At 41.7% G+C, this 27,073-nt stretch overlaps 2 protein-coding genes across 5 annotated transcripts in view; one reads left to right on the forward strand and one right to left on the reverse strand.

Moving 5' to 3' along the window:
• The first annotated feature begins 62 nt into the window (after nt 1-62).
• On the forward strand, nt 63-2,101 carry LOC111962337 (heat shock factor-binding protein 1). Its single transcript, XM_023985354.2, has 4 exons — nt 63-233; nt 742-808; nt 1,293-1,419; nt 1,966-2,101. The coding sequence occupies exons 1-3, from the start codon at nt 189-191 to the stop codon at nt 1,415-1,417; spliced, it is 237 nt and encodes a 78-aa protein (XP_023841122.1). The 5' UTR covers nt 63-188; the 3' UTR covers nt 1,418-1,419; nt 1,966-2,101.
• A 1,690-nt stretch (nt 2,102-3,791) lies between these two features.
• zgc:173742 (DNA topoisomerase I, mitochondrial) overlaps nt 3,792-27,073 on the reverse strand; it is a 35,193-nt gene continuing 11,911 nt past the window's right edge. For all 4 annotated transcript variants that reach the window (XM_023985357.2, XM_023985358.2, XM_023985356.2 and 1 more), the window contains exons 10-20: nt 25,230-25,352; nt 24,878-25,065; nt 21,314-21,458; nt 11,160-11,303; nt 10,820-11,005; nt 8,564-8,632; nt 5,703-5,817; nt 4,815-4,942; nt 4,588-4,685; nt 4,347-4,496; nt 3,792-4,173 (exon numbers count right to left, since the gene is read on the reverse strand). In XM_023985357.2, coding sequence (XP_023841125.1) covers nt 4,071-4,173; nt 4,347-4,496; nt 4,588-4,685; nt 4,815-4,942; nt 5,703-5,817; nt 8,564-8,632; nt 10,820-11,005; nt 11,160-11,303; nt 21,314-21,458; nt 24,878-25,065; nt 25,230-25,352 — 1,449 coding nt within the window. In that variant the 3' untranslated portion in view covers nt 3,792-4,070. The remainder of the gene's footprint in view (nt 4,174-4,346; nt 4,497-4,587; nt 4,686-4,814; nt 4,943-5,702; nt 5,818-8,563; nt 8,633-10,819; nt 11,006-11,159; nt 11,304-21,313; nt 21,459-24,877; nt 25,066-25,229; nt 25,353-27,073) is intronic.

Genomic DNA, 27,073 nt, shown 5'->3' on the forward strand with positions numbered 1-27,073 from the left:
ACTCAATGTTCCACAATCCTCCATTCCGTCAGTTTCCTGCTTCAGTGTTCTCGCGAGACAACGTGTTTTGCATCTAGAGCTGCTGGTAGGGAAAGGGATCCTGAATTTATTTCAGCCAAAGCTATTTTTAGCTAGTTAGAGTTCATTGTACACCACTTCATAACACGCGTATCGTTCACAGGAAAAACATGGCAGAAACCGATCCAAAGTCAGTTCAGGACCTTACTAATGTGGTGAGTTTATTACAATGACAGTGTCGCTAGATAGCCAAATTAGATTGCTAACACCATTCAACCAGGCCTGGAAGGGATATTTGTCAATGTGCATTAGCCAATGATTTCAATAGCCTGTAGCCAATACATTGGATCGTATGAAACATCTCAGGAGTAGTGAATCTACTCTACACCGATCAGCAAAATAGCTCATCACCACCAATGGCTCCTACTGCTGTAGCTACATCTCCCATGATCATTCTGCATAGCTTGCTACCTAGTGTAAACACACGGATCACAAAACGACCAATTTGTATGTGCTTTGAATCATGCTAAATAAAGGTCGACCAAATGATTCTGAATTGACCCCAAACCAGCCGTGCAGTATAGGCTAATTTGCCTTTTGGACTATCTGTATAAATTGCATGCAAGAAGGGTCACATTTGGTCATTGAATACCGGTAACTAGATATAACATCAGCCTGTTTTATGTTGATACTGCTCTCTAAACTGTGCCCTCATGTTGTTAGGTCCAGACGCTGCTGCAACAGATGCAGGACAAGTTCCAGACCATGTCTGACCAGATCATCGGGAGAAATATCCTTCCAGACAACTATCACTCAGAGCTGTCAGTTCAGTTCTGAGCAAAATGCACTGATCAGAAAGGGGACAGCAACATCCCCCACATATTTAGGAAACTTGGTATGGGCCTAGATCTTTCAAATCATAAGGCCCATTTATAAATAAGGGTGTCATACAGTCACACCCCCATTATACCCATTTTATTGCCAAACAACTGTCTTTACTCCATTTTGATGTTGTTTTTTTACATAGGCTAAGTTGTAAAATATTTCTGGTAGCACTTTACATTACAGCACAGAATGAAACGGTAATAACATAGTATAGTGCATAGGAGGAATACATTAGATATACGTCTTACCAGTTGTAGTCTGGGGAATATCTGTGGGTGGTCATCATTCATGTTGTTATGGAGAAAAATTCCAGCCAGCACAACCCACTGGTCGGTGTTATCCAAAGGCCTATTATGGGCCAGCCCATTGTCTTCCTCAACCCTGTTCACTCGATGAGATGAGCACCCGCATTGATGACCTGGAGAAGAACATTGCCGACCTCATGACCCAGGCGGGCGTGGAGGAGATAGAAGGCGTCAAAGAACCACAGATGAAAGAAGGGCAAGGGTCATGAAGGTAATCTGACAGCATCTTAATACATGTTTTCTATTTCTGTATGTTGCAATGGATTATCATTAGTACTCACCTTCTGGCACTCATCGCTGTATCCAAGTCAGTAGTAGTCCTGGATTTACAAAAATTAAGATTTTAGGTGAAAGGTCTATAATTTAAGCTGTGTAAATATCCTTGCTGGCGAACATTGATATTTACCATTTAGAAAATGTCTTATGGGTAGTATTTACATGCCTAAATTAAATTATAGTTTAGGCCTACCCTTTGATGTCACTACAATTTAAGTTGATCAAATGTGTAATTGATGGACAACTTTATGTTTATTAGTTATAAGCCATTTCAAAATGAATTATTCAGAATCTCTGAACTGCCTTTGACTTGAATTGATGGCAAGTGCTTCGTAGGTCTATAGGTAGATGATTGCAGTTAGGAACCGTAAAAATTCTGTAATTTTACCAAATTAATTCCATCTGGAAAAGTTAATGCATCTCTCCCATACAGTAGATAAGTGTTTGCTCAACCAACTAAAAAAAACAGTGTCAATTACAGGTTGCCAAGTAACAAGATGTCAAGGACTTTCTCCAGGAGTAGCATACTTTTCCACTGTAACCATTAATTATTTTGATTTGGTGTGTTGTAAAGTTATTTTTTATATTGACTATTGCAATAAAAGTAACAGTTCTTATGTAGTGACTTGAAGATTTATTTGAAAATGAGTATTTCCCTCAGAACTTTTCTGCCCTATGAGTAATGGTTGATTGAAGTATACAGTAGAAGGCAAGCCAGTGATAAACAGCACTCTGTGCCAAGTAGAATGCATTCCAAATTCAACTGACTTTTGGTTTGTGTTAAATAACTTAAATAGAGCAATCTTAAACCAGTCTCATTCTTAGGAAATAAATCAACATATTAGTTTCTTGTTTGCTTGTTTTTAAAAACAGCCTGAATGCCCTGAACCTATCTTATGGGGCTTTGAGAGACATGCCTTCATATGTGCATCAGGATAGTGTCGCATTAGAGCAGAGTTCCCTAACTGGTGCCCCATAGGCCAAAATAGGCCCCCCAAGTTAGATTTCTTTCTGTTGGAAATAAGACAAAAAACCCAGCAAATCAACTCCAACTGGAAATCTGTTCCAAAGTATTCCCACGTACAATAGAGATGTGATCGTTTACAAATGTAACCAAATATTTTTGCAGTCAATTTGCAGTCTACAAATTATTTTTAAGTATGGTCAGGGGGCAAGAACATCCGCTCAAGAATATATACATATATATATATTTTTTTTTAAATGGCCCGCGGCTGAATCTACACTGAACAAAAATATAAAACGCAACATGTAAAGTGTTGGTCCCATGTTTCATGAGCTGAAACAAAAGATCACAGAAATGTTCCATATGCACAAAAAGCTTATTTCTCTCAAATTCTGAGCACAAATGTATCTACATCGCTGTTAGTGAGCATTTCTCCTTTGCCAAGATAACCATCCACCTGACAGGTGTGGCATATCAAGAAACTGATTAAACAGCATCTTCATTTCACAGGTGCATCTTGTGCTGGGGACAATAAAAGGCCACTCTAAAATGTACAGTTTTGTCACAACACAATGCCACAGATTGGGTTATGGTATGAACAGGCATACGCTACGGACAACGAACAACTGCATTTTATCCATGGCAATTTCAATGTGCAGAGATACCATGACGAGATCCTGAGGCTTATTGTCGTGCCATTTATCCGACACCATCACCTCATGTTTTAGCATGATGATGCATGGCTCCATGTCGCAAGGATCTCTACACAATTCCTGGAAGCTGAAAATGTCCCAGTTCCTCCATGGCCTACATACTCACCAGAAATGTTTCCCATTGAGCATGTTTGGGATGCTCTGGATCAACGCGTATGACAGCATGTTCCAGTTTCCGAAGGAGATGTGTCGTGCTCCATGAGGTAAATGGTGGGAACACCAGACACTGACTGGTTTTCTGATCCACGCTGCTACCTTTAAGGTATCTGTATTCCGTCATGTGAAATCCATAGATTAGGGCCTAATGAAGTTTTCAATTTACTGATTTCCTAATATGAACTGTAACTCAGTAAAATCTTTGAAATTGTTGCATTTATATTTTTGTTCAGTATAGTTGCTGATCCCTGCACTAGAGGTTATCTTGACTGAACAACAATCAGACCCTAACACTTTCAATTCCTGACTCTTTACATTGCACACCAAGTCACACCTGACATCACTCCATCCACATGGACAGCTCTATGACTGTGGTGATAACATCCATTCATGATGACCTTAGGCGAGACATGCTAAAGGCATGTCTGATAACAGAGGAGCTGACATGCAAAAAACACAGAAGAGGCTTTGCTGTTCTTTTCTTAAGAAACTTTATTAAATGTTTATAAAAGGAAACGTTCTCCATACTTTCTAGAAGATCATCTTAGTTTACCATTAACAATAGTAAAAAAAATAATTAAAAAGTGCCAACAGCAATACAACAATTAAACTTGGAAAAAACTTGCTGTGAAGTGGAGGGAAAAATTCAAGGGTTCTGTAGTTCAACACATGGGCAGTTAAAACCAGAGAGCAGAGGATAAAACCTGCCTCCTAGTCTTTACATTTAGGTAGAACTAAAGAGTAGAGGCTGACTTAGAATATAAAATCTGCCCCGGTCATGTCAACAGCCCAGGCAAACTTATCCCTCTGAGATTTGTTATAAATTTTGTCCAGGGGCACCTCCATGTTCTTACACCTATGGTGAGGGCAAAACGTATAAGAAATAATGCACAACATTAATAACTGGATAATAATGTATGTTGCAAATGCGTGTGAATACATAATTTAGGTGCCAGATGCACATACAGTGTCATATTTCAGACCTGTTTGTGTGTGTGTGTGTGTGTGTGTGTGTGTGTGTACCCTCACCAGGCCACGCTGATGCGTGGGTCCAGGTAGTTGAGTTTGGAGGTGCCCAGTGCGATCTGCTTGTTCTCCTCTCGGTTTGTGGCCTGAACCTCCATCTTCATAAGCTGCTCCTCACAGCGCTGCACAGCCTTCTTCTTACGCTCCACCACCCTGAACACACACAGGAGTTCAGTCTGAATATTGTCTGCCCTGTTGAGCAATCATTTTCCCTGTCTGTCTGCTGCCAGTAAGGGCAACTCACGCCTGCAGCTTGCTGTCTGAACTGTGAGCTTGGACCTCCTTCTTGGCCAGCTTCAGCTCACTCTTGGCCAGGGCCAACTGCTCCCTCCTGCCATCAATCTGGAAATGGTGTATGACGAGAGAGGGCAGACTGAAGTAAACATTGAGCTAAAATAGGACACGACAACGTCACTATCATATATCACCCTCGATTTATCTATGTATCAAGTATCTGTTGATCCCCCTCACCTTGGACTGGAGGTTGGCCATAGACTGATCAAAGGTCTTTGGCGGCACCCGCTGGTGGTTACAAAGAACTGCAACAGCTCGGTTGGCCCTGTTGTAGGAGAGCAGCTTCTCTGCCGGGTTGTCTGTCACTGTGGAACAACAGGGGAACAAAGGACTATGAATGTTGGTGGTGAGTGAAGTTAATACCTTAGCTCATTGGAAATACATAAGCTCACTGGTCATTACAAGATAAAGTGGATGGCTTAATTCAAGCAATATATACAGAGCAGTCAAACGTTTAATGTGCAGAGGGGGTGAGTGAATGTTTGATTACCAGACCACCAGGGAGCACTCCATTTCCTTTCTGTACCTCCAGAGACCCTCCCCCTGGCCAATGTACTCTTCCCCCACCCAGATCATTCTCACTTGCACCTGCTTGCCTTTGAACACATGCACATGTCTAATTTAATTAGAGGGTGCTACCCACACTGAACAGATTTAATCTCAGTAACAATCCAGAGAACCATCCCACCATGAGAGGGGAAAGAGGGGAGGGAGGGGGATACTGGGCCCCAGCAAAACATAGGGACTAACAATGTAATAACTCAGCACGCTGAGAGAATCTCAGCCAACATACTGCAAGCAGGGACACTAATACAGAGTGAACACAGAACATGCTGGGACTGATACACAACAGTGTTCTAAAGGAATGAATCACTGCTGAAATTAACAGGCAGGGCATGAGATGCAGCTCCATAGCGGGATCTTGCAGGAGTTCTAAACATAGCCATTGCATTCACAGACATTTGAACAGGTTGATGGACAAGTCTGGTAAACAAATTCTATAAAAGAACAGGTGCACCTCTAAGGATGGCATGTAAATGTATGTGTGGTGTTTGGGGGACGTACTGTTGGACAGCTGTCGGAGCTGCTCCTGCAGGGTGATGGAGGCGTTGAAAGTCCTGAATACCTTAGCAGTCAGGCCAGGCAGCAGGGATGACAGGTGCTTATTCAACAAGCACGTCTAGAGGGAGGAGACACACATACGCAAGAATCGAGAACTGGATCGAGACAGGTGTGAAAAAGTATGTCCAGAAACACTAGATGGCAGTATAGTCCTGATGTTTGAACTCAGTATTCCATAAAAGGCCCAGAGTAGTCAAAAACATGATTTGCCTGTTATATACTTTCCCTCAATGAGGTTGGAATAATACTATGAAATTGCAAAATTTATGATAATGCCCTTTTAGTGTAACAACTGTATGAATAGACAGGCTGAAATTTCAGCCTGTTTGTGGTATGGAGTTTAATTAGTTAGACCAATAAGAAAGAGGGTTCCAAACCTTTCTGCCAATAACGGCTAGTTTTCAGTTTTCCCCTCCCCAGTCAGACCACTCCCAGACAGTCCCTGTCCAATTCTTGCTTGAAAGATTGCTCTTTGCTAAGAAGATGTTTCTTTTTTACTATTTTAATTGAAAACAATCACATAAAAAGGTACTTAATTGTTACCCTGAAATTATTTGATATCGATTTTTTTTTAAAAGTCTGCATTGGACCTGGACCTGCATTGGAAGAAAATGAAAAATACTGTCTCTGCATTATCGCCATCATCATACAGAATAAGGAGTAGATTAAAAAAGGCCATCATATTACTTTCCTCTGACTTATTAAATAGTTAGATCTGCCTAAAAGACAAGAATTACATTTCCATTAACTGCACCACCACACAGTAAGGCTCTCCTCACCAATAACAAGGTGGCAAGTAGCCTAGCGGTTAAGAGCGTTGGGCCAGTAACCGAAAGGTCGCTTGTTCGAATCATTGAAAAAAAGTGTTGAGCAAGGCACTTAACCCTAATTGCTCCTGTAAGTTGCTCTGGATAGAAGCTTCTGGTAAATAAAAAATATATATAAATAACAAAATATGCATTGGAGGCTAAGAGCAGAGGTCTACAGCTGTAATGACACCCAGTACACACAATCACATGGGCGTCACATGGGTGTGTGTATAGACGATGAATTAACTAAAGCAATCCCAGTGAGATCCTAGAGCACGACAGTGTTGTGGCGTAAGGGTGATGCTGGTATAATGAAAATCTCAAATCGGAGACAGACCTGGGTCACTCAGGACACACCCATCCCTCCCGTCCCCTCATACAGAGAGGCTGCTGGGTAGAACGACCTTCATACCCCTCCACCCATTCCTCACCCACTGGGGGAGCCCAAACCCCAGGATGCCGTCACACACACATCTGCATTCTTAATTGTCTTCCTGCTCTTGCAGAGACTATAATGACACTGGCTGTGAATTTGGGGGTCAAATGTTGTCCTCTACATGCTGGTGTCATTACAGTGGTTAAGTGTTACACTAACAATAGGAGCTTCTCTCTTACCAAGGCTGTTCTCACACTGCGTTTGTATGTGTGTGTGTGTGTGTGTACAGACAGGTGTGATCTGCTATCTGTGAGCATCCAGGTGTGTAGTGATATTGACCCCTGACAGAAGTCTTGACAGAGGCGATGGATGGAGGTGAGCCAGTATCAGACCACATCCATCTGGCCTTCACTGATACCATGGCTCTGGACTGCAGAGATACCTCAGCCTAGCCTTGTGGTCAGCTACTGTCTGGTTGTGTTATGTTCTCCCTGAACCTGCTCTGACTGCCAGAGATAAAGGGTCAAGAATGCCGTGGAGAAGGTTTGGACAGCAGGACAGGTACATCACAAGGGTTTGAGAAGCTGCTGATGGTGGGATGCTAACATATAAACTCCATATTACACACTCCTAGTTCTCAGCCTGAATATATTGACGTTTTAGTAATTTAACATACACTCTTATCCAGAGCGACTTGCAGTAGTGAGCGAAACATTTGTTTTGTTAATTTCCCCCATACTTTTTCAATACCGGTCCCCCGTAGGAATCGATCCCACAACCGTGGCGTTGCAAGTGACATGCTCTACCAACTCAGCCACACGGGAGGTAGAAGTTTGAACCGGCCACTCACTCCGGTAGCAACGTTGAGCCAGACATGTACTGTACTACCCACTGCGGTTCCTTTATATAGGCTACTGTACATGCACACTGACAGTCACACAAACTCAGACCCTTTTACTGTCCGTAGCAGGTGGATAATCAGGTCTCAAGCCTGGCCCAGCTAAACGTGGTGGAGGGAAGGCAGTTATTAGAGCCTGTACCAATTTATTCCGTGGCTGGTGCTTACATCATCTCCCACCCGCTCACCTGGCCTTTTAAAAAGTGTCAATCAGCTCGGCTCAGAGCAGCGATTAACATTTCACCCTCCAACATGCCCCTCCATTTCCTGATGTGCCTTAGGTCACAAAGGAGGCCCCCCGCCCGCCTCTCAGGAGCGGATCACAACCATGTCATTTCACACCAATCATAGCAATAACCTTGGCCACCGGGCAAGACCTCCCCCACTGCCTGGTGACGATGCCTTCCTTCTGCCGAAAGGAGAGGTGAAAGGACAGAGGATTTATATATAATCCACCCACCCAATATCGGCCTCTTTGCCTTCCTGCTCTCCCTTTAAGGCACCAGAGAGGCTGGGAGTAGACAGAGGCTACAGGCAAACACACAGCGGGATGGAGAGGGTTCTCTGAGGCTAAATTCACACTTGCGGCTGTTATGGTCACTCACTGGGCTTTACCATATCGTCAGGCTACAGCCGTCTACAGCACAGCAACATGCTGTGAGGGATGTTTTCTTTTTTACATGTTGAGATAAACAAGCCAGACTGGTTCTGTGCGACTCACGTTGAGGCGATCAAACAGGTCGTCTCCAGGCTCCTTGTTCTTCATGAAGAGCTTGAGGTTCTTGAACACCTGGATAAACAAAACAAGGACAAGACAAAGAGAGACTGGTTTTACATCCCACCCTGTCGGTCCTAGACCTCCGGACCAGAAACAGCTGCTCACAGCTAGTCTACACACTGATCATGATAGGAGAGCCCAGGGCTGTCTACCCCATTCGTCCAGCTCACAGGGGAGAGGAAAAAAGATCCACTCAATTATATTTGACATTTCCAAGAAGTCCTGTTTTCCTCCTGCTCTAAATAAACCAGCTAAAATATGCAAGGAACTAATTAATGGTAGCAGATGTGTTGCTTTTCAAAACAGACTGATTTGAATGACAATTTATTCTTGTGCCAGAACTAAATTAATAGGGAAATAAGAGCCTGTGATGAACGGATGGACGCATGAGGATTTCGAAAGATTTATTCCAGACTCAGTGTCTGGAGTGGAGCAACAGAGACAACGGCTGATTGATCAACCAATGTGTCGGTGTCATCAGGATGGACCTGAAAACATGGCAACAATCTGCACTCATCACAGGCTGTTTATGTATGAACAGATGTCTACGACACAGCTATGTTTGATAGGAGAATGCAGCAGTATGGTGGTTCAACATTATAAATTCTGTTTAGATGATAAGCAAAGTGACCGGACACAGAATGCAGATGCTGGCAAGTGAAGCTTGGTAAACAGATAATGAATGATTGTGATGATCTGGCTAGCCAACACTTTGCATTGCAATTCATCATGCTCTCCCATGGAGCTGGAATGAGAATTCCTTCCATCTAATCTGAAATTAACCAGCTATCCCCTTCCCTCGGAATAAACATGCTAAAATATTCAGAACACTCATTAACTTTACCTGATGTGTTGCTTTTAAATATACTCTCATTTGAATAATTACACCTTCTGCCCCAAAAAAATGAACTGTCTGTCAGGTGCAACATTTCCTATTCGATCTTGGAGATAGGATGGCTGAATCATACTGGGGCTGAATCCTGACACTCACCAGCTAATGTTGTTTAGCCTCATTTCCACCTGACAGACAGCTGCTTGGCAGAACACAGAGAACGGAGCCAGGCGAAAATTGAAAAATATATTTCTCTATTCTGTTTTTTTTGGTGTCAGAATTACTTTGATGGATTTAAAGTAACATAACTGTCCTTTGAAAATCTCACCTTTTAAAAGCTAATTATGTTAACTCATACACAAATAATGTTGACTTGGCCTATATTCATGTGGCCAAAGCATACATTACAGAATTATTATTATAATATTTCTTTTAAACACACCTTAAACTTGTATCTCAAACAGACCTTTCCCAAAATGCTTGCCATTTCCTCGTGTAACGTTATGTTTTTTGTCTGAGATGGCTCTTTGGCTGAGCTGTTTACTTGTCATTCATTTAAAAAAATGATGACCGGTATACACCCACACCATACTGTTGTTGGGGTATGCCCACACCATTGAAACACAGAAAAGCTGCTTTTTAACATACATAATTACCATTTTTGGGAAGAAACTATTTCACTCATATTGTAGTTAAAGACGCAATCTGCAGTAGCGGGAAACGGGGCCACTGGTCGCTGCACCACCATTGTTTTTGCTTCCAAGCTGACCATAGCGCAGCATGGGAAAAAATTATCCAAAATAGCATTACATATTGTGCTCTTCTATCGCATGTGCCTTGATGTCCGAGGGGAAAAAACAGTGTTCGTTGTTTGCAATAACTTTGTTGATGTAATATCGCCACCGGATGTGGCCGTTTCACCATTAAGGATTCCAGCTTTAATGATAGGTCATATTTTATAGAAATGATGGACGGTTACTTTAATATTGGGCATGATGGGAAAATCAGTTAAAAGTTTGAGTAGACAAGTTTTTGGATACATTTTTTCCTTCAATACTTTATCTTGAACACATAAAGCAGTCTTTTGGGTTTTAGTGTTGGCATATTCCTCAATTTAAAAGTTATCCCGGGGGGCTCTCCCCAGGGCGCACTACAGTCCTCCACCCCAGGGCACCTACTCTGACTGCCTGGCCAAAAGTAGTATATTTAGGGTGCCATTTCAAACATCCCTTGTTAGTAGTACTGAGGCTGCTAGCTCCTTACCCTCTTGGTGACGGGGACCTTGTTAGTAGTACTGAGGCTGCTGTCTCCTTACCCTCTTGGTGACGGGGACCTTGTTAGTAGTACTGAGGCTGCTGGCTCCTTACCCTCTTGGTTACGGGGACCTTGTTGTAGTAGCGGATACAGTCTTTACCCAGGAAGTCAAACTCCACCACACAGTCCTTGTCCTCCAGCAGGTCGTGGAGGGTGAGGTGCTCCACCCTCAGGGAGCAGCAGCCCACCGTGTCCGCCGTCTCGCCCTCCTCCTTCTCGTTTCCCGCTCTCAGGGCCAGCTGGAGGACACCACCAGAGTTAGCATACACAGGGGATATGGTCTGGCAGAATGGGGTGACTGACTAAAGAACTGGAGTATTTACATTTTCCCTTGGCTGTGGTTTAATACCCATCAACCCATGTATGGCAGAGGAGGGTCACAGAGAGACAGACCTTATCTATGAAGTAAAGGGCCACAGCTCTCTGGCGGGTCTCCATCTGTTTGGACTTGATGTCCTGCTGGTACTGCTGGCGGATCCCATTCACACAGCTTTTCAACCGGCGGGCCACCTCATACTTCTCCCAGTCCTTCTCACCCTGGGGAACCACAACACTGAGCCTTAGGAATACATCTTCTTTACATGGTCTATCCACATGGATTTTATTACATGGTAAGGTGCAGCCTCCAGGCAGTGCATTCTCATTCAAAAGCCTTGCACTTGCGACAACCGAGGGCCAACACTCAATCATAGCCCTTTTAGTATTTCATGAGATTGTGGCTAAAACAATGTATTCATAGTCATGTGTCTAGTAATCCAATTCTTCCACGTGTCTAACCTGTTAAATGTCTAATGGAGAGAGCCAGTCAGAAAGGGTGACATTGTGTTTGCGTAGTAGTGTAGAACTAGCCAGCGGCTGTTTAATTAGCTAGTCCCACACAACCTGACTCCCACCTCGCTGTTGCCACCACCGCATCGTCATGGCGACAAATTGTGGAATAACTTAACCTTCAAAATAAAGAACTGGGAGATACGAGGAGGGAGGAGGTATGTGGAAGGAGGAAGGGAAGAGAGGAGATGGTGATGTGAGAGGACCAAGAGGCTAGGAGCTCAGGAACTCGCCATGTTGATATTCCATTCCGATTTGATTGTGAGGGAACGAGAGGTAGTGAACAGTGAGCGAGAGAAGAATCATAGACCCTAGTACTAGTTTATTTTCCTCTGTTTGTGTATTGGCAGAATGTCATGAAATGGAATCCTTCAGAAATGCAGTAGAGGAAGAGATTTGTGGGAGTTGTATGGGTAGGATAGTGATAGAGACTGTATTTTAAGCCTCTGAGTAACCTTGTTAATCTCTGAAAGACTCCAGGGAGATAGAGCAGACCATCACCACAGTGGAGATGAAAGGTTGGATACGGAGTGGATTTACATGTCCTGTAAACACCATGGTCAAAGACCAGTTCGTCTCTATCTGATCTCTCAGCAGCAGCACCCGCTTTACCCAACAAATCTCAATGCACACTTCTCTCACTAAGCAGTGGTGGAGAGATGGCAATTTGAATCACAGACACACACACACACACCTCTGATCCATATACACCACTTAACACAACAAAGGTGACAAATTGCACTGAATCCCGACATGTTCCTCTCAAGCAACACAAAAGAAAATGGCTTCTAAACTCGCAGATACATGTGCTCCCCACAGACCTCTCCTTAAAACTCACAAAAATTGTTCACAATAGACAAAGCTTCAGAAGTTCCCAGTATGACTTCTAGGCCTATTCAACTATTCAAAAGCACAAATCACGCCCTCAACTTAAACTCAAAAGGTTTCCTCTATTCAATATGCCTTGGTAAAATACAGTACAACACACACCCAACTGCTCTATGACAAAAGAAACTAAACATTTCAACAGCTGCGGAACCTAATCATAATGGCCATGCAGTATTCAAACAGAATCTATGTAAATAATCGAAGCAATTTCGAGATCAAATTGAGAGTCATTTTCCTAACTGTATGAAGCAAGTAAATGCACTATGGCAATCTGTGCGTGTTTGAATGAATGGAAGGTCATCAACTATATATCTTATAAAACATTGTTCAGGACAATTGGAGAGACTAACAACCAGCCTTGGGTTTCTGATACATGTTTTGCTGTATGTTTTACCCATGAAAATGCCACAAGGCTACCACTTTGTGGCATTGGAGATATTGTAGGCCATTGCAATAAAATTACTAGGCTTTCTGAGAGGTTCCGTTAAACTAAATTGATTGAAATATCTGTTAGATTCTTACAACTGCACACACACAATGGTAGCCTGTTCTCCATTCAGATGGCTCATTCTTAAAAGGCAACAATGAACATTCTGCTCGCAAGTTAACCTTTTATGGCTGCAATCCCGCTACCGGGATGATATGACAACAGCCAGTCCAAGTGCAGGGCGCCATATTCAAACAACAGAAATCTCATAATGAAAATTCTTCAGACATTCATATGTCTTATATCATTTTAAAGGTAATCTTGTTGTTAATCGCACCAAAGTGTCCGATTTCAAATATGCTTTTCAGCGAAAGCACTACAAACGATTATGTTGGATCACCACAAAAAGCACAGCCATTTTCCAGCGAAAGATAGCTTTCACAAAAACCAGAAGGAGATAAAATTCATCACTAATCTTTGATTATCTTCATCAGATGACACTCATAGGACTTCATGTTACACAATACATGCATGTTTTGTTTGATTAAGTTCATATTTATATCAAAAAATCTGAGTTTACATTGGCGCGTTAGATTCACTAGTTGCAAAAACATCAAGTGATTTTGCATAGCCACATCGTTTCAACAGAAATACTCATCATAAATATAGATGATAATACAAGTTACACAAATGGAATTATAGATATACCTCTCCTTAATGCAACCGCTGTGTCAGATTTCAAAAAAACTTTACGGAAAAATAAACCATGCAATAGTCTGAGACAGAGCTCAGAACAATAGCCAAATTAGCCGCCATGTTGGACTCAACAGAAACCAGAAAATACATGATAAATGTTTCCTTACCTTTGATGAACTTCATCAGAATGCAGTCCTAGGAATCCCAGGTCCACAATAAATGCTTGATTTGTTCGATAATGTCCGTTATTTATGTCCAATTAGCTACTTTGGAATMGTTWYSSKWWWMSSRWAACKAAAGTCACAAAGCGCGACCACTATAACGTGACGAAATGTCCAAAAGTTCCGTTACAGTCAGTAGAAACATGTCAAACGATGTACTGAATCAATCTTTAGAATGTTGTTAACATACATCTTGAATAACGTTCCAACCGGAGAATTACATTGACCGATGCATCTCACGTGAACGCGCCTCTTCAATGCGTGATCACCTCGTGGCAGTGGTGACTAAATCCTGTCTCCTTCGGCCACCCTTCACATTAGAGTCATCAGACAAAGTTCTATTGACATCTAGTGGAAGCCGTAGGAAGTGAAACCACATCAATATCTCACTGTAATTTCAATGAGAGCTTGGTTGAAAATCTGGCACCCCCAGAAAAATTCCAAACAGGAAGTGGAACTTCTCAGGTTTTTGCCTGTCATATGAGTTCTGTTATACTCACAGACATAATTCAAACAGTTTTAGAAACTTCCGAGTGTTTTCTATCCAATACTAATAATAATATGCAACTATGACATAGGAGCAGGCCGTTTAATCTGGGCACCTCTGTGCACCTTTCATCCAAGCTACTCAATACTGCCCCTGCAGCCATAAGATTTAAGGAATTTGGTAGCTCTGAAGACAAAGACATACAAAACACGTACACCTCTCGTACGCAGACACCTACAGTGGCTTCAGAAAGTATTCACATCGACATTTTGTTACGTTACAGCCGGAATTTAAAATAGATTAAATTGAGATTTTGTCATCACTGGCCTACACACACAATTTGTCAAAGTGGAATGTTTAGACATTTCTACAAATTGATAAAAAATGAAAAGCTGAAATGTCAAGTATGTCAACCCTTTTGTTATGGCAAGCCTAAATGGGCTCGGGAGTAAAAGTCTGAATAGCAAGTCACATAAGTTGCATGGACTCACTGTGTTCAAAAATAGTGTTTAACATGATTTTTGTATATGGACTACCTCCTCTCTGTACCCCACACATACAGATAATTGTAAGGTCCCTCAGTCAAGCAGTGAATTTCAAACACAGATTCAACCCCAGACCAGGGGTCAAAGAAAAAGGCACCAATTGGTGGATACATATATATTTTTTTAAAGCAGGCAATGAATATCCCTTTGAGCATGGTGAAGTTATTCATTTCACTTTGGGTGGTGTATCAACATATGCAGTCACTACAACGATACAGGCGACTTTCCTAACTCAGTTGCCGGAGAGGAAGGAAACCTCAGGAATTTCACCATGGAGGCAATTGGTGACTTTAAAAACAGTTTGTTTTTTTCGTATCATAGCAATTAAACTCTCTGAGGAATGAATCAACATTGTAGTTACTCCCCAATACTAACCTAATTGACACAGTGAAAATGAAGCCCGTAAAGAATAAAAATATTCCAAAACATTAAGGTTGGGAGGTATCCAGATTCTCATATCGTCATACCGTTTCTGTACCATACCAGGGTATTATCGGAAAAGCACACAGGGGGCGCTAATTAAATGTTTTAAAAATATATAATTTTACTTAATCACAATTTTAGGCAACAGGGATCTTGATCCAGTAGGGGGAAAGAGATGCATTCCGTTGTTTTCCGCATTTAACCCAACCCCTCTGAATCAGAGGTTGTCAGATAATGTCTAGTTAATTTTTATAGTGGTGATCAAGTTTATACAGTGTGTTCGTAAAGTATTCAGACCCTTTGACTTTTACCACATTTTGTTTTGTTACAGCCTCATTCTAAAATTGATTAAATAAAACATTTATCAACCTACACACACACACAACACCCCATAATGACAAAACAAAAATAGGTCCAGAAAGTTTTGCTAAGTTAAATTAAAAAAATAAAACAGAAATACCTTATTTACATAAGTATTCAGACCTTTTGCTATAAGACTCGAAGTTGAGCTCAGCTGCATCCTGTTTCCATTGATCATCCGTGAGATGTTTCTACAAACGTGGAGTCCACCTGTGGTGAATTCAATTGATTGGACATGATTTGTAAAGGCACCCACCTGTCTATATAAAGGTCCCACAGTTGCATTTCAGAGCAAAAACCAAGCCATGAGGTCAAAGGAATTGTCCGTAGAGCTCCGAGACAAGATTGTGTCGAGGCACAGCTCTGGGGAAGGGTACCAAAAAATGACAGCATTGAAGGTCCCCAAGAACACGATGGCCTCCATCATTCTTAAATGAAAGAAGTTTGGAACCGCCAAGACTCTTCCTAGAGCTGTCTGCCTGGCCAAACTGAGCAATCAGGGGAGAAGGGCCTTGGTCAGGGAGGTGACCAAGAACCCTATGGTCACTGACAGAGCTCTAGAGTTCCTCTGTGGAGATGGGAGAACCTTCCAGAAGGACAACCATCTCTGTAGCATTCCACCAATCACACCTTTATGGTAGTGGCCAGACAAAAGCCACTCAGCAAAAAAATGCACATGACAGCCCGCTTGGCGTTTGCCAAAGGGCACCTAAAAGATTCGCGCTCTGGAGTAGAGGTCGACCGATTATGATTTTTCAACGCCGATACCGATTATTGGAGGACCAAAAAAGCCGATACCGATTAAAATCGGCCAATTTTTATTTATGTTTTTATTCTTTTTATTTTTTATTTATTTGTAATAATGACAATTACAACAATACTGAATGAACACTTATTTTAACTTAATATAATACATCATAAAATCAATTTAGCCTCAAGTAAATAATGAAACATGTTCAATTTGGTTTAAATAATGCAAAAACAAAGTGTTGGAAAAGAAAGAAGAAGTGCAATATGTACTATGTAAGAAAGCTAACGTTTCAGTTCCTTGCTCAGAACATGAGAACATATGAAAGCTGGTGGTTCCTTTTAACATGAGTCTTCAATATTCCCAGGTAGAAAGTTTTAGGTTGTAATTATTATAGGACTACTTCCCTCTATACCATTTGTATTTCATTAACCTTTGACTATTAGATGTTCTTAAAGGCACTTTAGTATTGCCAGTGTGACAGTTTGGCTTCCGTCCCTCTCCTCGCTCCTCCCTGGGCTCGAACCAGCAACACAACGACAACAGCCACCATCGAAGCAGAGTTACCCATGCAGAGCAAGGGGAACAACTACTAGAAGGCTCAGAGCGAGTGACGTTTGAAACGCTATTAGCGCGCGCTAACTAGCCAGCCATTTCACTTCGGTTACACCAGCCTCATCTCGGGAGTTGATAGGCTTGAAGTCATAAACAGTGCAATGCTTGATGCACAACGAAGAGCTGCTGGCAAAACGCACGAAAGTGCTGTTTGAATGAATGTTTACGCGCCTGCTTCTGCCTACCACCGCTCAGTCAGATACTTGTATGCTCAGTCAGATTATATGCAACGCAGGACACGCTAGATAATATCTAGTAATATCAGCAACCATGTGTAGTTAACTAGTGATTATGATTGATTGTTTTTTTTATAAGATAAGTTTAATGCTAGCTAGCAACTTACCTTGGCCTACTGCATTCGCGTAACAGGCAGTCTCCTTGTGGAGTGCAACGAGAGAGAGGCAGGTCGTTATTGCGTTGGACTAGTTAACTGTAAGGTTGCAAGATTGAATCCCCCGAGCTGACAAGGTGAAAATCTGTCGTTCTGCCCCTGAACGAGGCAGTTAACCCACCGTTCCTAGGCCGTCCTTGAAAATAAGAATGTGTTCTTAACTGACTTGCCTAGTTAAATAAAAAGGTATCTTTTTTTATTATATATATATATATATATAAAATAAAAAAATTCACACATTATTTTTTTTAAAAAAAAAAAAAAAAAAAAAAAAAAAAAAAACGTTTTTGGCAAATCGGCCCCAAAAATACCGATTTCCGATTGTTATGAAAACTTGAAATAGGCCCTAATTAAATCGGCCATTCCGATTAATCGGTCGACCTCTAATCTGGAGTGCTCAAGACCTGGGGTGAAGGTTCACCTTCAACAGGACCATGACCGTAAGCACACAGCCAAGAAAACACAGGAATGGCTTCAGGACAAGTCTCGGAATGTCGTCGAGTGGCCCAGCCAGAGCCCAGACTTGAACCCGATTGAACATCTCTGGAGAAACCTGAAAACAGCTATGCAGCGACGCTCTTCATCCAACAAGACAAAGTGAGAAACTCCCCAAATACAGGTGCGCCTAGCTTATACTGCCATACCCAAGACGACTCGGCTGTAATCGCTGCGTCAACAAAGTACTATGTAAAGGGTCTGAATACTTATGTAAATGTGTTTTATTTTTAATACATTTGCAAAAATGTCTAAAAACCTGCTATTGCTTTGTCATTATGGGGTAGTGTGTAGATTGAGGGGGAAAAAAACAATTTAAATACATTTTAGAATAAGGCTGTAATGTAACAAAATGTGAAAAAAGTCAAGGGGTATACTTTCCGAATGCACTGTAAATTGCCTGGCTGGGCTGATGAGACAGTGAATTGAGCAGTGAGATGGAACAGAGTAAATAGGAATTTCAACGTCATAGCTTTAGCCAGTGGTAACTTGTGGAATAGACAACGGCTGGAATGCGGTTTTAACCAATCAGCATCCAGATTAGACGCTCCCGTTGTATAATATTTGGATAGCCATTGTGATTGGAGGATAACTGCGAGTGTCATGAATCAGGATCAACTCCTCTGTTCTCCTCGAGCTCATTAATGAAAGAATGTTCATATTTGAAAATGGCAGAAAGGCCAGTCTCATTGGCAATGACAAGGAGTGTAATGTTAGCTAAAGAGACTGATACACAGGTTGTCTCTACTGTAACCAAGAAGCTTGATCTTGACATCTAGCCACAGATTGCAAGTTAGCCAACCAAATGCATAGCTGAGCCCTGAGCTGGATAGAATTCTGACATCTTAGATTTCTTATACAGTACCAGTCAAAAGTTGACACACCTACTCATTCAAGGGTTTCTTTATTTTTTACTACATTGTATAATAGTGAAGACATAAACAAACTATATATTTTGATTTCTTTATTTGAGATTCTTCAAAGTAGCCACCCTTTGCCAGCTTTGCACACTTATGAAGCTGGTTGAGAGAATGCCATGAGGTAGTCACCTGGAATGCATTTCAATTAACAGGTGTGCCTTGTTAAAAGTTCATTTGTGGAATTTCTTTCCTTCTTAATGCGTTTTAGCCAATCAGTTGTGTTGTGACATGGTAGGGGTGGTATACAGAAGATAGCCCTATTTGGTAAAATACGAAGTCCATATTATGGCAAGAACAGCTCAAATAAGCAAAGAGAAATGACAGTACATCATTACTTTAAAACATGAAGGTCAATCCGGAAAATTGTAAGAACTTTGAAAGTTTCTTCAAGTGCAGTCCCAAAAACCATGATGAAACTGCCTCTCATGAGGACCGCCACAGGAAAGGAAGACCCAGAGTTACCCAGAGTCTGCTGCAGAGGTAACGTTCATTATAGAGTAAATTGCAGCCCAAATAAATGCTTCAGAGTTCAAGTAACAGACACATCAACAGTTCAGAGGAGACTGTGTGAATCATGCCTTCATGGTCGAATTGCTAAAAAGAAACCACTAGTAAAGGACACCAATAATAAGAAGAGACTTGCTTGACCAAGAAACACGAGCAATGGACATTAGACCGGCGAAAATCTGTCCTTTGGTCTGATGAGTCCAAATTTGAGATGTTTGGTTCCAACCGCTGTGTCTTTGTGAGAAACGGAGTAGCAAAATGGATAATCTCATGTGGTTCCCACCGTGAAGCATGGAGGTGGTGGTGTGATGTGGGGGTGCTTTGCTGGTGACACGGTGAGTGATTTATTTGGAATTCAAGCAACACTTAACCAGCATGGCTACCACAGCATTCTGCAGCAATACACCATCCCATCTGGTTTGCGTTTAGTGGGACTATCATTTGTTTATCAACAGGACAATGACCCAACATACCTCCAGGCTGTGTAAGGGCTATTTGACAAAGGATAGTGGTGGAGCGCTGCATCAGATAACCTGGCCTCCACAATCACCCGACCTCAACCCAATTGAGATGGTTTGGGATGAGTTGGGCCGCAGAGTGAAGGAAAAGCAGCCAACAAGTGCTCAACTCCTTCAAGACTGTTGGAAAAGCATTCCTCATGAAGCTGGTTGAGAGAATGCCAATAGTGTGCAAAGCTGTCATCAAGGCAAAGGGTGGCTACTTTGAATATAAAATATATTTTGAATTGTATAACACTTTTTTGGTTACTACATGATTGTGTTATTTCATAGTTTTGATGTCTTCACTGTTATTCTACAATGTAGAAAATAGTAAAAATAAAGAAAAACCCTTGAATGAGAAGGTGACCAAACTTTTCACTGGTACTGTAGTTTTACTTAACTTATATGCAGTGCCGTAGCACCCCCCACGCAGCCACTGCGAAGCAGTATTGAAAATTACACTGTCTGTATTTTGAAATACCCCGGAAATATATTGCCCAAGCCTACAAAAGATGCATCTTGTTTGCAACAAGGAATTAAATTAATTCTGCAAAAAATGTGGCAAAGCAATTCACTTTTTGTCCTGAATACAAAGTGTTATATTTGATATGCCCCAAACATATTACGGAGTTCCACTGTCCATATATTCAAGCATAGTGGTGGCTGCGTCATGTTATGGGTATGCTTGTAATTGTTAAGGACTGGGGAGTTCCAGGAAAAAAATAAACAGAGCTAAGCACCGCCAAAATCCTAGAGGAAAACCTGGTTCAGTCTGCTTTCCACCAGACACTGGGAGATTAATTCACCTTTCAGAACAATAGCCTAAAACACAAGGCCAAATCTACACTGGAGTTGCTTACCAAGAAAACAGTGAATGTTCCTGAGTGGCCAAATAATAGTTGACTTAAATCTACTTGAAAATCTATGGCAAGACTTAAATGGTTGTTTAGCAATGATCAACAACCAATTTGACAGAGCTTGAAGAATGTTGAAAATAATAAATGGGCAAATGTTTCACAATCCAGGTGTGGAAAGCTCTTCGAGACTTACCCAAAAAGATTGACAGTTACTATAGCTGTCAAAGGTGACCCAGGGGTGTGAATACTTATTTAAATGAAATATTTCATCATTTCATTTTCAAACATGTTTTCACTGCCATTATGGGGTATTGTGTGTAGATGGGTGAGTAAAACTAAGTTAATCAATTTTGAATTCAAGCTGTAACACATCAAAAAGGGGTATGAATACTTTAAAGCACTATATATGAGAATTGTTACTTAGGACAACAACTGTCTGCAGTTACTGCACCACCCTGACTACCTATGTTCCGCAAATTCAAATCTGGACATCGAAGCCAGTTGCACAGCTCCCCCCCCCCCATTCAAGACCTATTTAGACCTGGGATACCAGTTGGGTGCAATTAATTATCAGATAGAAAAGAAAAATCAGGAGGCTCCGGAGCTCATAGGGTAATATTTTAAAAACATGCCTCATACCTTGAGTTTGGAGCTGGGGTTGAGCATGACATACTTGCAGGAGCCCTGAACATTCTCAGTCCAGCTGGCCAGCCAGGTCACTGTGTTGTCATGGCGAACCTCCTTCCAGTGGTGACCAGCAGGGGGCTCTGGGATACAAGACTTTCTAAGGTGGGTGGAGAGGTCACGGGTCAGATACTGTAGGCATGAGAGACAGCATTACACAGGGTTTCCACTAGATAACTATGATAGACAATTTTGGCTGCGTTAAAAATTCATGAAAACAAACGTTAGCTTGTTGGTCTTAATTTAAGTATTTTTTTTATTAATTAAAGTTTTTTTTATTTATTGTTGCCACAAAGTTGGAAGCACAGAATCGTCTAGAATGTCATTCTATGCTGTAGCATAAAGATTTCCCTTCACTGGAACTAAGGGTCCTAGGCCGAACCCTGAAAAACAGCCGCAGACCATTATTCCTCCTCCACCAAACTTTAGAGTTGGCACTATGCAATCAGCGTTCACCTGGCATCCGCCAAACCCAGATTCATCCGTTGGATTGCCAGATGGTGAAGCGTGATTAATCAGTCCAGAGAACGCGTTTCCACTGCTCGAGTGTCCAATGGTGGCAAGCTTAACACCACTTCAGCCAACGCTTGGCATTGCACATGGTGATCTTAGGCTTCTGTGCGGCTGCTTGGCCAAGGTCCCGACGAACAGTTCTTGTGCTGACGTTGCTTCCAGAAGCAGTTTGGAATTCAGTAGTAAGTGTTGCAACCAAGGACAGACAATTTTTTTACACGCTACGCGCTTCAGCACTCGGCGGTCTCGTTCTGAGAGCTTGGGCGGCCTACCACTTTGCAGTTGAGCCGTTGTTGCTCCTAGATGTTTCCACTTTACAATAACAGCACTTAGTTGACCGGGGAAGTCTAGCAGGGCAGAAATTTGACAAACTGGCTTGTTGGAGAGGTGGCATCCTATGACGGTGCCACGTTGAATGTGACTGAGCTCTTCATTAAAGCCATTCTACTGATAATGTTTGTCTATAGAGATTGCATGGCTGTGTGCTCAATTTTATACTCCCATCAGCCGAATCCACTCATTTGAATGGGTGTCCACATATACATATAGTCTGAAAATGGCGCCTTTATGTTTTGTAGTAAAAAAGACTGAAACATAAGTGTTTACAATGACATCAACCAATTTGTAGACAATGCTTACTAACAATTTATTTTACTACAACACATAGAAACGCACCATTTTCACATATGTTGATGTTGGGGTCATGGGGATGATGAATATGAAGTTGAAAAATGGTGAAGTTTCCCTTTATGATTTGGTTTAAAATGACATTAAGAGAAATTGTATAAATAGACAAGGTTTATGATTTTGTGGCTGTGTTAACTAGTGAAGATCATTACACAGGGGCTGAAGTTTAACCCCGACTACTGCGGTGCTTGCTGATTTACATAAAGACCCTAAAGCCCTCTACAAGCTTCACATGCGTAGATCTGCATGTGCTGGGTGGAGTCAGATTTTTTTTGAGCAAAGTGCACCTTTTGGTAACATAATACCGTGCTAGTCCAGACTCCCAAAATTCAACATTCCCAAGGGGGTGCCAGATTTTCTTGTCGTCTTCTCATTTGTGGTGAAAGCAAAAGAAGAGTCTCGTCTTCCCTTACTAGCAAGTTGGCGAAACACGGCAGGCTAGCTAGCCTTTTAGCTTCCCACATATCCATGTGAAATAATCAGATTCATAATTAAATAATATGCCCTGTCAAATATTGTTATACTTGCCAGTGTAACCTACATTATCCTAATTTTATATAATGCTTCAATGTATTCACATCCATATCAGCAAAAAATAGAATGTCATAATTTCATTATCAAACCATGTTTTCATCCACTTATGAAAGTACAGTCATACCGTATAAAAATAAATCCCGATAGCTGTGATAGAAACAGTAAGTTTAAAGTACAATTTTATAAATGCAGACATATCATTTGTTTGTTTGACATGGTGGGATCTTGTTGTGTCGGTAAAATGGATTATGCGATAAATGGCGGTGAAAATGCCTTTATGCGTACATATTGATATAATAATGGAAAGGGGGATACCTAGTCAGTTGTACAACTGAATGCCTTCAACTGAAATGTGTCTTTCGCATTTAATCCAACCCCTCGGAATCAGAGAGGTGCGGAGGGCTGCAATAATCGACATTCGTCTTCGGCGCACGGGGAACAGGGGGTTAACTGCCTTGCTCAGGGGCAGAACAGATTTTTATCTTGTCAGCTCGGGATTCAATCCAGCAACCTTTCGGTTACTGGCCCAACACTAATGACCATCATATCGAAGTAAACTTTGAGTCACGCGATGATATGTGGCCTCCCACTACGACTCGGGAAACCCCTCAGTTTATTAGGCTACAGAAGAAATAAAACAATGAACTTCACAGGGTGGTGAAAGTGAACGATGATGAGCTTGATATAAATATCGAAGGTCTTATTCTGGTGGCATGATGATCGATGCTTGACAAATTAAAATATTCTCTTATCCATAATTACATCATGTAAAACTAGCCTACCCGCACAGCGGGTGGAAACACATTGAAGTATCTGTGACCTGTTTGTGCACAAATCCTATTTAACGCAACAGTTTGTGACTAAAATATTGGTAGAGTTGAAAATGTGATGGAAACACATTGAAGTTTTGTTTTTTTATATGGTACATGAAAACTTTAGCGAAAAAGTAGATTTTGTGTGCACTGTCATCACGCACTGATTTTATCTGCAACAAGTCAGTTTGGTGGAATATTTTAAGGTTTGAGCAGTCACAGATTATATTTGGTTACCAATGCAAAATAAGATGCTTATTTAATGCCAAGCTAAACCAAGACAGCAATCTTGAAGTGATTTTGAAGTAGATTAGCTTCCCACATTGCCATGTGAAATAATCAGATTTATAATTAAATATGCCTTGGCAAACATTTCTATACTTGCCGGTGTAACCTACAACATTATCCCAGTTTAATTTGCTGCTTGAAATGTATTCACTACCATATCAGCTAAAAATAGAATGTCATGTTATGAAGGAACCAAGAGAGCTTCATTGCCTACACAACACTGCCCCCACGGCTACACAAGGAGTGATACAGCACGTTACAATTTTCATGTGACACGGAAGCATGTCAAATGTTGGAGCACACTACAAGGAGTCGTTCCTTTTGTGACGAAAAACATTGCGACACCGCTACGCTCCATAGGGTCTGTCTCCGTAGGGTACAAATCAGTCCTTAGCTGACACTAATTTAGACCTGTGACTGGGAGGTTAATCACAGACTTGGATCATAATGTCAAAAGACACAGTTCTTGGAGGAGTGGAGAAGTGTGGAGAACTACCATACTGTAGTCTTCCTCAAGATACAACTACTAAACCTAATGGAGAGGATGAATATTGCACATCCAAACCTGTTGTGGGACTGTTCCATAGTGTTTCTCCAGGCAGTAACCTTACCTTTTATTAACCCTTTTCACTTCTGAAACCTCCCCTTTACTAGCCATTCATGTTCTGATCTGAGCCAGTCTTACTTTTCACAGTTGATGATGACGTCCTCCGGCTGGATCCTCTTCTTAAGCATGCCTTGTTTGGGGTGCTCCCCCCGTCCTCGGAAGAGACCTGGCGGCTCAATCTTAAAGTTGCCGATGCGTTCCCGGTGGTGGTCCAGTATACAGAAGCCATACTCCTCCACTATCTTCTGATTGGCCTCTTTCATCACCTGGAATTAAATATATATTGGTTATCAGCTATGCCAATAATGCTATGAACCGCCTTCGCTCTCACAATATTCTGTATCCATAGCAATTACACTCAATCCAATATTGAAGTAGCCATTTAGATCTACCTTGAGTAATCGCCCTGTTTTGTCCGAGTGCCACTCACCAGTTTCTCCTCTTTGCTCATGGCCTTCCTAGCCTCCACCTTCTCCTTGTGCATGTTGTGGAGCTCCCGAAAGTCACACTTATTCAGGTCACTAATTAGCACCCTCTCCTCCAGGGTCATCTCCTGCTCAGACAAACACAGGGACAAAACGCGAAAAACAGATTCACTACCGAATTGTCCTCGTCCTCAGTCAATCAGAAATCTTCTGAGTAGACCTACCTAGTAAAACACAGAATGCCAACAGGCCCCTCCAACAGGGACGCTAAACAAGTAGCCCTTTTATTCAGTTATGATTAATTTCAATGTTTTTTTTTTTGCAGTAAAATGTCATGACAACATTGACTCCCTTTAATGTGGCCTCCTACAGCAGACGAGTTGGCCTGCACGGCCCCGGGGATGTCACTATGGCCACCTCATTCTGTCCATAAATCAGGAAGCCCATTTGAGTAAATGTCAATGTACACAGTGTACAAAACATTAGGAACACCTTAATGCTTCCCACAATCGTGTCAAATTGGTTGGTGGACCATTCTTGATACACACAGGAAACTGTTGAGCATGAAAAGCCCAACAGCGTTGCAGTTCTTGACACTCAAAACGGTGCGCCTGTCACCTACTACCATTCCCCGTTCAAAGACACTTAAATATTTTGTCTTGCCCATTTACCCTCTGAATGGCACACATACACAATCCATGTCTCAAGGCTTAAAAATCCATTATTAACCTGTCTCCTCCCCTTTATCTACACCGATTGAAGTGGATTTAAGAAGTGGCATCAATAAGGGATTATAAGGTCACCTGGTCAGTCAATGTCATGGAAAGAGGTGTTCATAATGTTTTGTACACTTGGGTGTATATGACTAATTTATTTCCACTTATTTGAGGAAGGATTCTATAAGAGCAGCATGTCAACATATCCAGAATCCAGAACCCCAAAAATAATTGGGGACATTCATTGAGCAAGGAATCCATACTAGCAGCACATCAACATATTTAAAGGAAGGAGAGTTTAGCTATAGATAAATATAAAAATCTGGGATAAGGAGCTCTAATGCATTGTCTTGGCACCAGTAAAATTGTGATAGTTTCCCTAATACAGATCCAGTCCAGACACTCCAATGACAGTGTGGACACTTGGAGCCACCGACCTTCCCTCTAAGCATGATTGACAGGCAGCGGGTGGGCGGAGACTGGGGGCAGTCAGGCGAAGAGAGGTTTCCCGTTATAATAAAACAGTTTAATTGGATTTGTTCATATGCGGGGAGCGACTTGTCTGGATTAGCATATCAATGCCTTTACACAAATCATATTTTCAAGAGCATTGGGCACTAAGCAGCACGAAATTAATTCTGCATGATACGCCTTTGGGCCTGGTGGAGTGTTGTGTACAGAGGACACCCCACATACACCCATGTCTGTCATACTGCATCTATACTGAACAAAAATAGAAATGCAACATGTAAAGTGATGGTCCCATGTTTTATGATCCGAAATAAGATCCCAGAAATGTTCCATACTCACAAAAAGCTTATTTCTCTCAGATTTGGTGCACAAATTTGTTTACATCCCTGTTAGTGAGCATTTCTCCTTTGCCAAGATAATCCATCCACCTGATAGGTGTGGCATATCAAGAAGCTGATTAAAACATCATGATCCTTACAGGTGAACCTTGTGCTGGGGACAATGAAAGGCCACTAAAATGTGGTTGTCACAACACACTGCCACAGATGTCTCAAGTTGAGGGAGCGTGCAATTGGCATGCTGACTGCAAAAATATCTACCAGAGCTGTTGCCAGAGAATTGAATGTTAATTTCTCTACCATAAGCCGCTTCCAACATTTGTT

The sequence above is a fragment of the Salvelinus sp. IW2-2015 genome, linkage group LG4q.1:29 (assembly GCF_002910315.2).
Source record: "Salvelinus sp. IW2-2015 linkage group LG4q.1:29, ASM291031v2, whole genome shotgun sequence".
Lineage (NCBI taxonomy): Eukaryota > Metazoa > Chordata > Actinopteri > Salmoniformes > Salmonidae > Salvelinus > Salvelinus sp. IW2-2015.